The 13,152-nt window shown below is 42.1% G+C and overlaps 1 protein-coding gene across 1 annotated transcript in view; it reads right to left on the bottom strand.

Moving 5' to 3' along the window:
• Nucleotides 1-3,263: 3,263 nt before the first annotated feature.
• The window catches only part of jph1a (junctophilin 1a), a 29,006-nt gene continuing 19,117 nt past the window's right edge, over nucleotides 3,264-13,152 (bottom strand). The window contains exons 4-7 of the mRNA XM_068709842.1: nucleotides 11,443-11,561; nucleotides 4,237-4,970; nucleotides 3,925-4,021; nucleotides 3,264-3,753 (exon numbers count right to left, since the gene is read on the bottom strand). Coding sequence (XP_068565943.1) covers nucleotides 3,941-4,021; nucleotides 4,237-4,970; nucleotides 11,443-11,561 — 934 coding nt within the window. The 3' untranslated portion in view covers nucleotides 3,264-3,753; nucleotides 3,925-3,940. The remainder of the gene's footprint in view (nucleotides 3,754-3,924; nucleotides 4,022-4,236; nucleotides 4,971-11,442; nucleotides 11,562-13,152) is intronic.

Below are 13,152 nucleotides of genomic sequence, written 5' to 3'. Positions count from 1 at the left end.
ACCGTTGGTCCTCCATAATGCACCTCTAAATTATTGTTTTTCCTGCCAAATTAACCTTTGGTGGCTGTGAAATCTTGAGAAACATTTTTCAGGTGGCTGGTAAGATAATTAGATGGCAAGTGGGAAACTTTTAACAGGCCACGGTCAGCGCAACCTAACTGAAATAAATGTCAAATTCATGCCAGGGTCAGGTTGGCATGTGTCACAGTCTGCAGTGAGCCCATATGGAGTCTGCTCCCCATAGAATAGAAGGTGCTGTACATCTGCCATTGCTGAATATAAAGATAATTGTAGATCATTTTCCAGCCTGGTCCGGATCGTAGCTGTCACTGGAATTAGTTATAAGGCTTCTGTGAATGTAGGATATACTTATAAGGTTTTGGTTTATATTCGTCCAGGACTGCTTGCGCTACCAAAATCTTGTCGAGCATGCTGTGCCATATCAGAATAGTAACAGAGATATTGTATACTATTACTGACAAGTTAGGCTTCACATGGAGGTTTTAAGTACCAGGATTACACACTCTTCTGAGTATTCCTTAAGGCAAAATGTCTGTGATACTATAATTGTCAGTTGCAATGACACCTGATATTGTAATCTGTGGGACAATGTAAACAAATAGCAATATGAGTGAGTTAGGATCTGAAATGTAGCCCAATCATCTCCAACATTTACACTATGTAACAGTTTGAGATGAGAGAGCGCTGCAGGTTTTGCACTGTCTGCCTGGCGTCAGGGCAGAGGGCACAGCAAGTGCAAGACATGGCGTTGCTGATTCCAGGCAGGTGCCATGGCTGGTGTAACACTACACTAATCCAAGGCCGATCAGCAGTGGAAACAGCACAATCTCACCCGAGACAAACTGGGGCACCTGCCTGCGCCTGCACCGCTAATGCGAGACCCCGACGAAGACTTTGATTTCACGCCTACTCTTTCCCCCCCGGATCTCATTATGAGAAGGTCATCATGAGGCCATCATTGCTGGGAGGCTAAGCACAGATGAGACGATGAACTTCGACGATACATACGTAGAAGTGAACAAGTGGAAATCCTTGCATCCATCAATTCCAATCCATCTGTTATTAATGTCAGTGTAATACATTCTGTTCCATTGATGTTTGTTGTAGAATATACGGAGTGCTGGAGTGTTTGTATTTCAGCATTAATCAAAAATATGAGAAATACGCAACATGTAGTTTAACAAGGCATAACATCTTTATTGTTATACACATAACTTCATCTCCAAAGACTTTGCACAAATCAGTGGGGTAACATGAACCTTGAGATATCAAAAGTCTCGAGCAGTTCCTCGTCATATCCTAAAATACTCAAACAAGTACATCTGCCTTTTACATCCCCAAATGGTACATACAGTACAACCAATTAGAAATAAAGTTGTTGTTTTTTTTCCACTGTCAAACATTATCATGTGCATTACATTACCAATTACAAACAAGTTATATTCATTGTCAAAATACAGGTGTGCAAATTGTTAGAAAAATACCAACTCATACCAGATTCTGGATTGTGCTCTGTAAAAATCCTTACAAATAGTATATAATAATCTATATATAAATGACTCCAACATGCAATGTTGCATTTCAAAAATTATCCCATAAACAGGCTGTTCTGTTAAACCCTCGGAAAACTCCAGTCTTCACCGTGCTCGTGTGAAGACAGTTAAAACAAGAAAAGAGGGCGTAGCAAAGACAGGGTGAAAAATTGTTATTTAATACATCACATTTGTAATATAACAATGTTTTTCCTTTTTTAATAATATAGTGTCTTTATCTGCTTTCATTGTCTATTCCACAATTTGAATATATTCTGATAGCTAGTAATGTGGACAATTTGCAAACATCTAACAGACTGAAGCATTCTCAAAATGCAATGTGCTGCTCATTGTATGACAGACAGTCAAGTTAAACCCCGAAACTGAATTGCAGCAAAGAAATCCGAGACATAGTAAAGCCCTTTTTATGATGACCAATGCTCACAAACACTTTGAATAAATAATTAACCTTGGTAGTGATGACAGTATATGTCAACCATATAAATAACCACTTTTAAAATCAAAAGAAACTCATGCCATACCTGCAACAAAGACTACGAACAGCTACGATGAGGCAAGTTAAAAGCATGATTCAGGTGATGACAACAGTCAAAGTATCCCCCCACAAGACAAAGTTAAGACAAGGATGGCATCTCCCCCCCCCCCCCCCCCCCCCCCCCCCCTCCCGCCCTCCCACTCCTCATCTTTTTCTGAGGTAAACAGTAGTACTGTTAAAGACTTATAAAGGCATCTCTCAGTCTCCCTGGTGCCACATTTACCATGGCCTCAACCTGAATAAATTCAACTTCCACTGTCCACAAGACTGTCTTGATCCAGTCTCACGAGCACGCACTGCTGGGCCTACAGAAGCAGCTGTGTGAACCGCCTCTTTGCATTTTAGTGGTATGCTGAAACATTGAAAGCAAAGAATAGAATGAAGGAATTCAAGCAAAAGGGTTCATTGACATGTGCAATGACACCGTTTTCCTTCTGATTTAATAAATAACATAAGACATTTGTTACTTCACTCTCGCAGAGCTAGGTAGCTTTTAAAGTGTGAATCTCCTTCATAAATACAATGCTGGCTGATAAGCAACACCCTCCCTCAAAACCAGTCTATTCAAATTTTGAGAGTTTGTCAAAATAAATGGAACATAGGATTTCTGTAATGGTACAACCTCCCTTCCCCCTCCCCCTTTTTGGCAAAATATACTATAAGCTTTTCTTTGAAAAAAACCCAAAACATATTGCACTTTCAGTAACATGAATGTGTAATGTCAAATTACAACTCAATTATTAGAAATGAGTAAAATGTCAAAATAACAAGGGAAAACAAATGTATTCACTCATTTTGAGAGGAGAATAAATTTCCTTTTCAACTACAAGACTGCAGGTAACCAACATTCAGAGAACAACATTGAACAAAAAAAAAAAACAGAAAACAAAAAAACAAAAACAAACGTTAAAACTGTACCATGCACGGGGAGTGTTTCAAAGCAGTGTATCCTGGGTTACTCGAGAAAAATGCGGTGATGATTGGGCGAACAGAGTAAGACTGGCTAGTGACCGTGCTAGCACTGACTGCTGGCAACGGCTGTGCCCAGTTTCCTGTTGCAAGAGTGGCGTGAACCCCAGAAAACGCTCCGAACACCCGAGCACGCTCCCGCTGCGACTGTCCCCCCCCCCCCCACCCCAACCCCACCCCCACCCTCGGCCGCCGGGCTCACATCTCCCCATCAAAACGTCAGATGGCAAAATAGAAAGGCAGCTGTTTGCTCCCGTCATCTAAAAGTGCATCTCCACACTCTTCCTGCAAAGTCCATCAGCCCACCGCTCTCTCTGCCAAGGCAGTGGCCTACAGAGACCAGTGCTTGGATCAGCACGCGCGTGGGTTTCAATTACTTCTTTTTATCAGACTGTGTATGTTTGGTTGTATTTTTAAACTTTTTTTAATCTTTTTTTTTAATCTCACTAGACACAACATTTCACCTCAGCTTTCAGAGAAGCCAGAGGAGTGCTAATTCACAGAGCTGGCCCTTAAGAAGGCCCAATGACAGGTTGGTGGTAGTGATGCCTTCCTCCTGATTCCCGTCGGTTTCACGCTGATTCCTAAACACCTACGGCCACCCCCGTGTCTCACTGGCGCCATTTTCATTTTTCAAGGCCAGCGATGCAACTGTAACCGGTTGCCATGGTTTCACTGCAACATAAAACAGTTTTCTTTGGCTTTATTTGGCTGCTTGTCACATTTCAGATACACATTGTGGCACACTGGACACACAAACACATGGAGTAGAGAGGGTAGATTCATCTTTAGAGATGCATTTATTCATCCGCTCCAAATTAATTTTTTTGAGGAAAATGAACTTACCTCAGAAACAGCATCATCATGTCAGAAAATGGACAAATATAATCGCAAGGCCAATATTCAGCAGCATTACCATAGCAACAAGGATCGAGTTAGGACCCTGCAAAAAATGACATTATGATAAAGATCAGATATCGCATGATAATCTACAACAACAATCAAATTATATGAACATGCAGCACATCCATATCCACAAACAAGATAGTTTTTTTCTTTTTAGCAAACACTCGACAAGGAAGCGAATAAGCGTATTTCCCAAAATGTCTAAACTATTCCTTCCAAAACACATTTGTCTATCCTTTCACTGATACTTACTGTTTCTTCCGTGTTTTCTGCAATCTCCATACTGGCTTTCTTTGTGTCTGCGAGGCTCTTTGGCTTTAGGGAATCCTGCTTCCTGAGTTTCGGGTCGCTCTTGTTCTCCCGTATGGAGGCTGGCTTAGGAGTGGGGGTACTATAGGACCTAGGGGGTTGTGGGGGCATACGTGCCAAGTCCAGGATAGTAGGCTCTTCTTCTCTATCCTCCTCAGGGTCCGGTGGCGGTTGGACCTTTATAGGGGTCTTCACGTAGTAACTGTGGTACTCAGTGTGGAGCTGGCCATTGACTGGCATCGCCGGAGGATGTGGAGCAGGAGCAGATGCTGGGGTAGGCTGCTGAATATTAGTGGGTTTGTTTGAAGCCTCGACGTGTACATGAGAACTTTTAGGGCCATCAGTGACGGACGGCCTCTCCTCTTTACTCAGCTTCCGACTAGACCGCTCATCCTTGCTGGTCTTATGACTTGACTTCTCTTCTTTGCTTGTCTTGCGGGACGGTTTTTCCTCTTTGCTGGTTTTGCGGCTGGTGCTGTTGGCGACCTGATTTTTCTTCTTGCTGGAGTGAGGCGAGGGGGGAGGCGTGGCTACAGGGCTGGTCACAGGGGAGCGAGGAGGAGTGGTACCTTTGCGGTAAAAGTGGGGAGAATCTTTATGGGAGTTTTCCTTCTTTTCAACAGGGACCTCTTTAATCTCCACAGGCTCCTTCAGTGGTTGTGTTATGTAGTCAGGTCCTACAGAGGTGAGAGAGGTGACACACATTAACATAATAAAATACATGGCTAAACCATAAGCATTCTTCTTATTATTCTTCGAAAGGATTTTGGAAAAAGTTTAAAAACTGTGTACATTTCTAACCAGGGATTTGCCTCTCAGAAAAACAGGCATTCAGCACTGTGACTTGAGTGTAATGATAATACATGAGAGGCACAAACATCTGCCTAGCTCACATATCCTGAGCTTTTTAACATATAGGCCCACCAAGATTCAAATGCCACCTTATCTGAGGTTCAAACAATTCAATGTTGACACTGGAGATCCAGCAAAATCCTGAAATTTCTGCTGTGACCACAAGCCAACGATGCCAGATTAGGAGAATGGAGCACTAAGGCTGCACTATCGCAATATGGCCCACTGCAAATTTCACATCGCAGGATTTCTTCAAGGCAAAATGTATGTTGAAATATAATTTCAAATTAAATCATCTCCATCATCATTTTAGACTTAAGAAAACATATTTGTTTGGTAGAAATTTCTGCAAAAATTACACCATAATAATTCAAATATGTTTTTCAATGAAAAAGAAAATAAAGATGTAAAAATTATCATTTGCTAATATTGCAAATCATATCACAATTGCAAAATCAGTCAAAAATAATCACAATTAGATATTTCTTCAAATTTGTTCAGCCGTATAGAGAACTCTTAACTTGCAATCCATCCTGCCTGACTGGAGAGTTCCACCGCAAGCTAGATTTAAATCAGAGGTGGCCCTAAGCACAGTCGAACTTTCAATTAAAATATTCATGAAACAACATTATATATGCAATCATTCTGCAAAGACTGGGGGAGACGGGGGAAAATAGACTGATTAATGCAGGGTCACAAACACCATTTCGCTAAGTAAGCCTCCTCTGCAGGCTCATTTTCTTTCATCAGCCATTATCTTTTATCAGCATGTTGTTTTCCGGGAAAGGCCCTTGTCACATCCATTCTCAACATCCAACCAACACGGCTGTGAAGATAAAGAGAATCGACCTTAAGGTGCAGTGATGACTCGTTTTTTGTCTGGGGAAGCTCATACTGTCGGCTACTTCTTTTCATTTATGGACTGAGGTCCTGGGCTAGTGGACACAGTATAGTCTAAATGCGCACTGGTCTTTTACTATATGTTTAGAATTTTTCTTATAGACATTATGTCCTCTAATGCGTGGACACAAGGGCCTGAATCTGAATGTAAATGCCTTTTGCATGTGAGAAAAATGACACTTTATCTGTCCCTTTGTCCTGTACTGAATTCATATTTATTAGAGACATCAGGCTCTTTGTTTGCCTGTTTTTTTTCACTTTGCCTAAATGAAATGGTGTCAGTGTGACTAAGAAAGAGACATTGCTGCTTTGTTTGAAGTACATCAGATGGCATGAGCAGAGAGGAATCGTGCACATCCCATAAAGACAATTTCAAACAGAGGGAAATATATCTAGAAATATAGCTAGAAGAAAGAAATAATACAATATAGAAAGAAATAATATTCTTAAGTAGACGAAAAGACTATCTTGCTTGTTTTTCACTCTTATTCACCCCCACCAGACACTATATCCTGAGTCAGTGAGGTGACGTGATTCTAATGTTGGTGCGTTCAGTATTGACTGAGTTATTGTGTTTAAAATTGTGTCAGAGAGCAATCAAAAGGATTTACGAGACGCCTCTTATATGCATGCCCCCTATTAAGTTTATACTCTGTAATTCAGTGGAAAATAATTCATATTGATTTAGATTTGACACTTATCCTCTCTAGGAGCAATTGTACAAACATCAAATACAAAAAGGGTAAAGTGTAGCCAATCCCATATCAGAGTAAACGTCCTTATCGCAGAATCTTTTGGGCCTCGGTACTCATAAGCCCAAAGTATTTTTTAGCTGCATGGCATTCCTAATTTGTTTCATGACGGCCACAACCAATAAGACCTACTACAAAGAGACTAGAGAGGGGACATTTGAACATCTGCGAGGCTTAATATATCCGCCGCGCTTAATTTCACACCATAACTCAATAAGAGTTAGGGCTTCGTGGGCGGGCCAGAGCAGTTTCACTCTGTTTGGGGACAGATTCCTGCGAGGGGTTCCAGGCATTTTCTGAATGGTTCTCAGCTCTAAAATGACCCACAGCCTCACACTAACATAGAAGTGCAACAAAGGCAGTCATTAAAAACTGCTTCCACTACAATTCTGAAGCAATGCTGTATTAAAAAATATGCTGAACATGCTTTTTTGTTTGTGTTTAAACACTAGAAAGCTGCTGAAGAAACTTTTTGACATTTTACTTTAATAAATCGCACTACTTGTGGTTGTTTTGTAGATACTTTAGCATGTTGTAGATCTTACTGTGGTGAGTGAGGGAAGACTATTCTTCCAGGTCAGCTGGAACATGTACTGGGACTCAATTACCCAAACGGCTGTGGTGTTTCTTTCATCTGAACAATACGCTGAGGCTGCAGCCTCCTAAGGAGGGCCATTAAAACGGGCCATGGTATTAATCATGACCAAGACAAAAATACTTATTTGTACAATAAGCACAAATAAATGTAAGTTAAGTGCATTTTATTCTTTTTTAAGAACTGTAATATATACTGTCTTTTTACCTCATCGTTGTCTCTTCGGGGTTACTAGAATACACGCTTTTGGTTAAGCTGTGGTTGACAGTTTGCCTCATGTTAATCCACAGCACATTTTCTGCTCCGGTGCACTGTTGGCAAAACACACACGCTGACACATGCGATCATATACTCTCACAAAACACAACAGATCGGCTCTTTAAGACCCAGCCTAACCCCTACTGACCTGAATATGAGATGGAGAGCAGCAGCAAGAGGGGACCTTCGGTATGCGTGTGCATGCATGTAATGTACAGTATATGTGTAAATGGGGGGGGGGGTACAGCATGTGCTGCAATCACCATTGTGCATCATCTTTTTCACCACCTGAATCTTGTTTATCATGACAATTAAACACTGACCCACGGCTGTTGCTACTTTTGAATGATGACAGGTCTTGGTTACTGTCAACGGGGACAGAACAATATACATATCCCAAGGCAAACTGTTTGCTTAAGTGTTTCCTTGTCAAATGTAATAGCATGTCTTCCATGTGGTAGTAAAGGGCATTTCTCCTGGTATACATTTGGTTATGTTTTATTCTGCACTGTTGTATGTAAAAGTCTGTTCAGTGGGTTGTGATCTCAGCATGTTCTCCACACTGTTATATTTAATATTCATGACTCAATTTGTAGCTTTTTAGATCTTCTCTTTCTTCCTCCTACTCACACTGGCAGATGGGCAGGGGGAGCTGTCATTGTTCAGCCAGATTACTTCCGCTACTGTTACATAGGGTGCGTTTACATGCACACTAGTATCTTGATTATTATCAAAAAGATAAGGCTCAAAACTGGGATACTAATGAGCATGTTAGCACACTTACTCGCATTTGCACTCATACACACACACACATGCAAATAAAGTAGGCCCATTGATCTGTAGCGACTGGCTGTGTGTAATCAGGGTCTTCCTGTGCTTTGTTTGTATGTGGCTTCATGCAAAGGACATGGGAGGCCTCACGTTCACGTGAACTGACATGTGACTGATGGACACAGGGCGGGTTGGACGACACTGAATGAAAAGAGTCAAATCCGGACGTTGAAACAAACACAAACTTTACGGCTATAAATACATCCCAATATTTGAGAACCATGTATGTTTTTTTTTTAAATCTGCCTTTCATACTATTCTGATGCACTTTTTCCAAAATAATACTTTTGAAATTTGTTTGGAAAAGTGGTATCGTTCAATGGTATCGTCAAATAATTAACATGCTGTATCCTTGAAAGAAGTTGCTGCATAACTTTGAAGTTCAGCTGAACTGTCATGAAACTTACTCCACGGCACCTGCTGCAATGAATATAAAGCAGCACCTGCTCATGTCTGGTTTTCAGCCCTGACAGGTCCAGGCTTTTATGGTTTCACCTGGTCAAAGTGTACCTTGACTGGGTCAAACAGGGCGAAGCGGGATCCCTGCTCCTCCTCCAACCCCCCCCCCCAGCACCCTGGCGACTGGCTGAAGGAAGGGACAGCTGCTCTGCGTCAGCCCAGGAGAGTGGCGAGTGCGGTGCCGAGCTACTCTCAGTGCATAAGGATTTCAGCTATGTCTCCATTAGACCCCAGTGAGCACACATCGGCACCAAATATAGCCCAATTAACGTCACCACTCAGGCCACGCCTTGCTAACCCTTGCTGCTCCCCCTCCAGGGTGCTGTGTGTGAACCAATCATAAAGGTCAGGGTCCCATTCCCTGTGACCCTCTCTTCCCTTTTGAAGTACACACTCCCAATCTGGGTGATAATCTGCTATGAGTCTGAAATGCCAATTACAAACAACAAGGGGTTTAGACCCCGGTTGTTACCCTTAGAGGACTTATTAGAAGCTGTGGGATGTGGGTAAGTGAGAATATTTCCACTGTAGAGGTAGACATCGAGGAAGCGAAGCAGATTAGTTTGGGAAAGTCACACAAATGCTTGGTCGTCAGATTGAGCGGCTTTGATTCACTGTAGCATCGAGATAGACAAAACGACAAATACAGAAATGTGTTCTACACCTACTTGGAATATTTTAAACAGTGCATTTTTTTCTTTGAAGTTAACAACAGTGGTGGTCATTTTGCCAGGAAGCTGCACATAGGGGAAACTGTTTGCACTCAAACATGGTATAACGTGCCAAAGCACAAAGTAGGCCATTCCAGATTCCCAAAACTGCTCTTATGTTCTGAAAGATACAAAGTTATATAATAACTTTCATAAACTAAAAATAAGATTTATGTATAAGAAATGTGTTTTTTTGCAGGTGCCTGTCTGGCTTTCGGCTGGGCTTACCAGACACGCTTACGTAACTGAACGGAACACTGCAGCTCAGATGTCGCCCCGCGCTGCACATTATTATGACATCGCCTGCTTTCTCATTCATGATCTGACTTATAAGGCAAGGACACTCTTCGCTCAGACCCGTGAACCCGGAGATAACCCGGCCTGCCAAGCATGAGCGCCGTTTTCCACAACACAAACAAGCCGCAGGATGTCTCTGGCCCGGGCTGGCCATTTCTGCGGCTTAGTGGAGGGACGTGCTTGAATGGGTCCCATTGTCAATCTATGTGTCACCCACTATTTTATGGTGACTGTTGGCAAAGTCCCAAGGTCGGCTAGCTCATAGGCCTAAATATATTACAAACAGTGAAAGAGGCAACTGTAGTACAGATCTTACGCTGTAAATAAAAATAAACAAAAAAATGTATGACATGGCAATTATGGCACTCCTATCCATCCAAATGACGGCTATAGAACAATTTAAAATTACTAATTCAATGTATGAGTTTGCTTTGCTGAAATTCTATGTTTGTTTATCTATTATACTATATTTAAGCAAAGATAAAAATCCTGCTCCCAGAAAATACCAGAATTAATCAAGAAGGGGGGAAAAAATAAGGCAATGCTACATTAAAAATTCAATTTGGATTCACTCTTTTCTGATGTTGCCCTCTTTGTGCCCTTGTGTTCCACCGCTGATCCCACCTCTTTGACCAAAAAGGATTTGTACCCCTCACTATTTGTGTAGTATTATATGTCTGGCATGGCCTTGTAAAACTCTGCTTACCTTGTAAATGAACTAAACAGAGTTGAGTCGACACCCCCCTGTGAGCTGCTGTATACTATGGCAGCGTGCCTGTTAAACCTCCACGCAGGGGAAAGATGAGAACTACTCGGTATGGGAGCGGTAGGTATCATTGACCTTCACGTACATACCGTACCTACAATCCACTAAAGTGCTTAAGTTTGATATGAACAGAAAACATCTTAGCTTTTCTTACTTGTTTTTGGCAGAGTGCACGGCTACAAAGTTGAGCGAGTATCTCCGAACTGTAACAACATGCCCTTGAGCGCAAAGAAGAGGTTTCCATCCAGAATACACATACACAGGCCCCCATTGTGGTGTCAGAAGTCATCCTGAATACCTCTCTAGTCTTTGATTACAGTCCTGGAACTGGAATCTGGAACTGGGTAAATGTCCCACTGTCGGGGGTGCAACAACTCATGTGTTAAACCAGGCTTCTGTGATAATCTTAGCAAGGAATGCAACTTCATCTCTGGGTCAGTCACGTCTTGTCTAAAATGTCGGAAAACCTTGTTTGCATTCATAGCCTGCCAAGGGTTTATGGAAATGTAGCCCCTTGAAATATAGTCAAAGTATTGTATTTCATCACACACGCTGACCTCCCTAACCCCTCAGTGCACCTGCAGTCCAAGTGTTTCTTTCAGAGAGTGGGAAAGTATCTAGTATCTTCGTATCGCTGCTGAGGCAGTGTGATGTCCACACTTTGCCTCTAGGAACACACTTTAAAATATACACAGGCGCTGTGTATGAAGACTTGTTGTTAAAGGTTACCTGGCTGGTAGAAGTTGGGGGCGAGCTCCCTAGCAACCGCCCTGGCAATTTCCGAGTCGTGCACAGCAGAGATGGCAGCCTGGTCTGCAGCCTCGCTTTTTGTCCTGGCATGGGCCGTTCTGGAAAAAGCAGAAACAGAGACTATATTAGAGGTGCACGGTTACTCCAAAAACATAAAGAGGATGTGTGGCACCATGTTTGAAGGAAGTGTGATAGATATCGAGAAACATACATGAACAATTGTTTAACTGGTCTGCGACTGTGCCTGCATGCTGCCTTGTCATCCATGACACTTACATCATCATCGGCTTTTCCCCCTACTATCTTTTTCTCTGTCTTGCTCCTCCTCTCCTTCCATACCTCCCTCTTTCTCCTCATCTTTGAGCTGTATCACTCAGCCTGTCCCTCTTGGGGATAACATAACACCTCCCCTTGTGCTTCTATCGCAAATCCAAATCCTGATTTTTCCAAATGGAGCGCAGCCACATCCAAGCAAGACCTTAATCCAGTCTGGAGCAGAGCACTGCTGCTGAACCACACTGGAGCAGAGCCCAAAAGGCGCACGCACGGACACACGCAGGCACGCACACATGCACGCACACACACACACACACACACACACACACACACACACACACACACACACACACACACACACACACAATCACATGATATGGTATGACATAGTATCATATGGAAATTCGGAATAACCCCTTGAAATGTCATTCACGGGTGTCGTGAATATGGTATCATTTAATTATCTTGTTGTTTTTATATATATGTTTTTTTTCTGATTTTGAATGTCTTACTATTTAATATTTATATAAATATTAAATAATATGCCAAAATCAGGAGGTCATACTCAAACAGAGCATGAAAATGGATCATCCATTAAGCATTAATGTCATTATGGACATACACAACTGTTCCTATAATAAGAAGACAAGAAAGATGATATTTATTTACAGGTAGAATATTCCCATCAGAGGGAGCTTTAAACATAAAGGCGTTCTTAGCTATTGACTTAAAACAATATAAACTTATACAAACAGCAGGTAGTGTAATGATGGCTGAGTTTCAATCCCATGCCAGTCAGCAGCAAAATATATATATGTTTTACAACATTTCATAGACCTTGGGAATCCTAAGGAAGATGTTTTCAACTCTACTCAATAAACATCCATCTTCAAAACGTAATGACAATACGTAGCAGTGCCTTAACACCAGCAGCCTGCATCCACATGTGCTATACTATGCTGATGCTCAAAAACCAAAAGGCAGAAGAGTAATACATTCTGGAATCAACGTGAGCTTAGCAGTAGCACTGACAGACATTATGGGAGCGTAACAGGGTGAGACAGACAGAGGCCCGAGGGGGTGACCTGCTTAACAAATCCCTTGAAAAGTCAACCTCAAGATACTGTACATGTAAACGTGGTTGTGCAAACACAGAGCCATTATTATAGGAGGACGCATTCACTGGCAAGGAGGATGTTACAGTTACAACACACTGCCGCCACCAGACTCCCTTCAAAAAACACCTAAATATGCAACGATATGCATCAGTTAAAGCTAGTGGATTAGTCGCTTACAGTACGAACAGCGAGTGCACCTCTTACACAATACATGACAGTGCAACGTGGATCCAGATGGACTGTCCAAGTATCACTGTAAGTATTGACAGCTGTGCCTTGTGCCCTGCTTAACCCC

This window comes from Cebidichthys violaceus, unplaced genomic scaffold (assembly GCF_023349555.1).
Source record: "Cebidichthys violaceus isolate CVI_PGR_0920_01 unplaced genomic scaffold, fCebVio1.0.p SCAF_15, whole genome shotgun sequence".
Classification (NCBI taxonomy): domain Eukaryota; kingdom Metazoa; phylum Chordata; class Actinopteri; order Perciformes; family Stichaeidae; genus Cebidichthys; species Cebidichthys violaceus.
The sequence above is the reverse complement of the archived record's forward strand: the minus strand, read 5'-3'. Positions and strand labels throughout refer to the sequence as shown.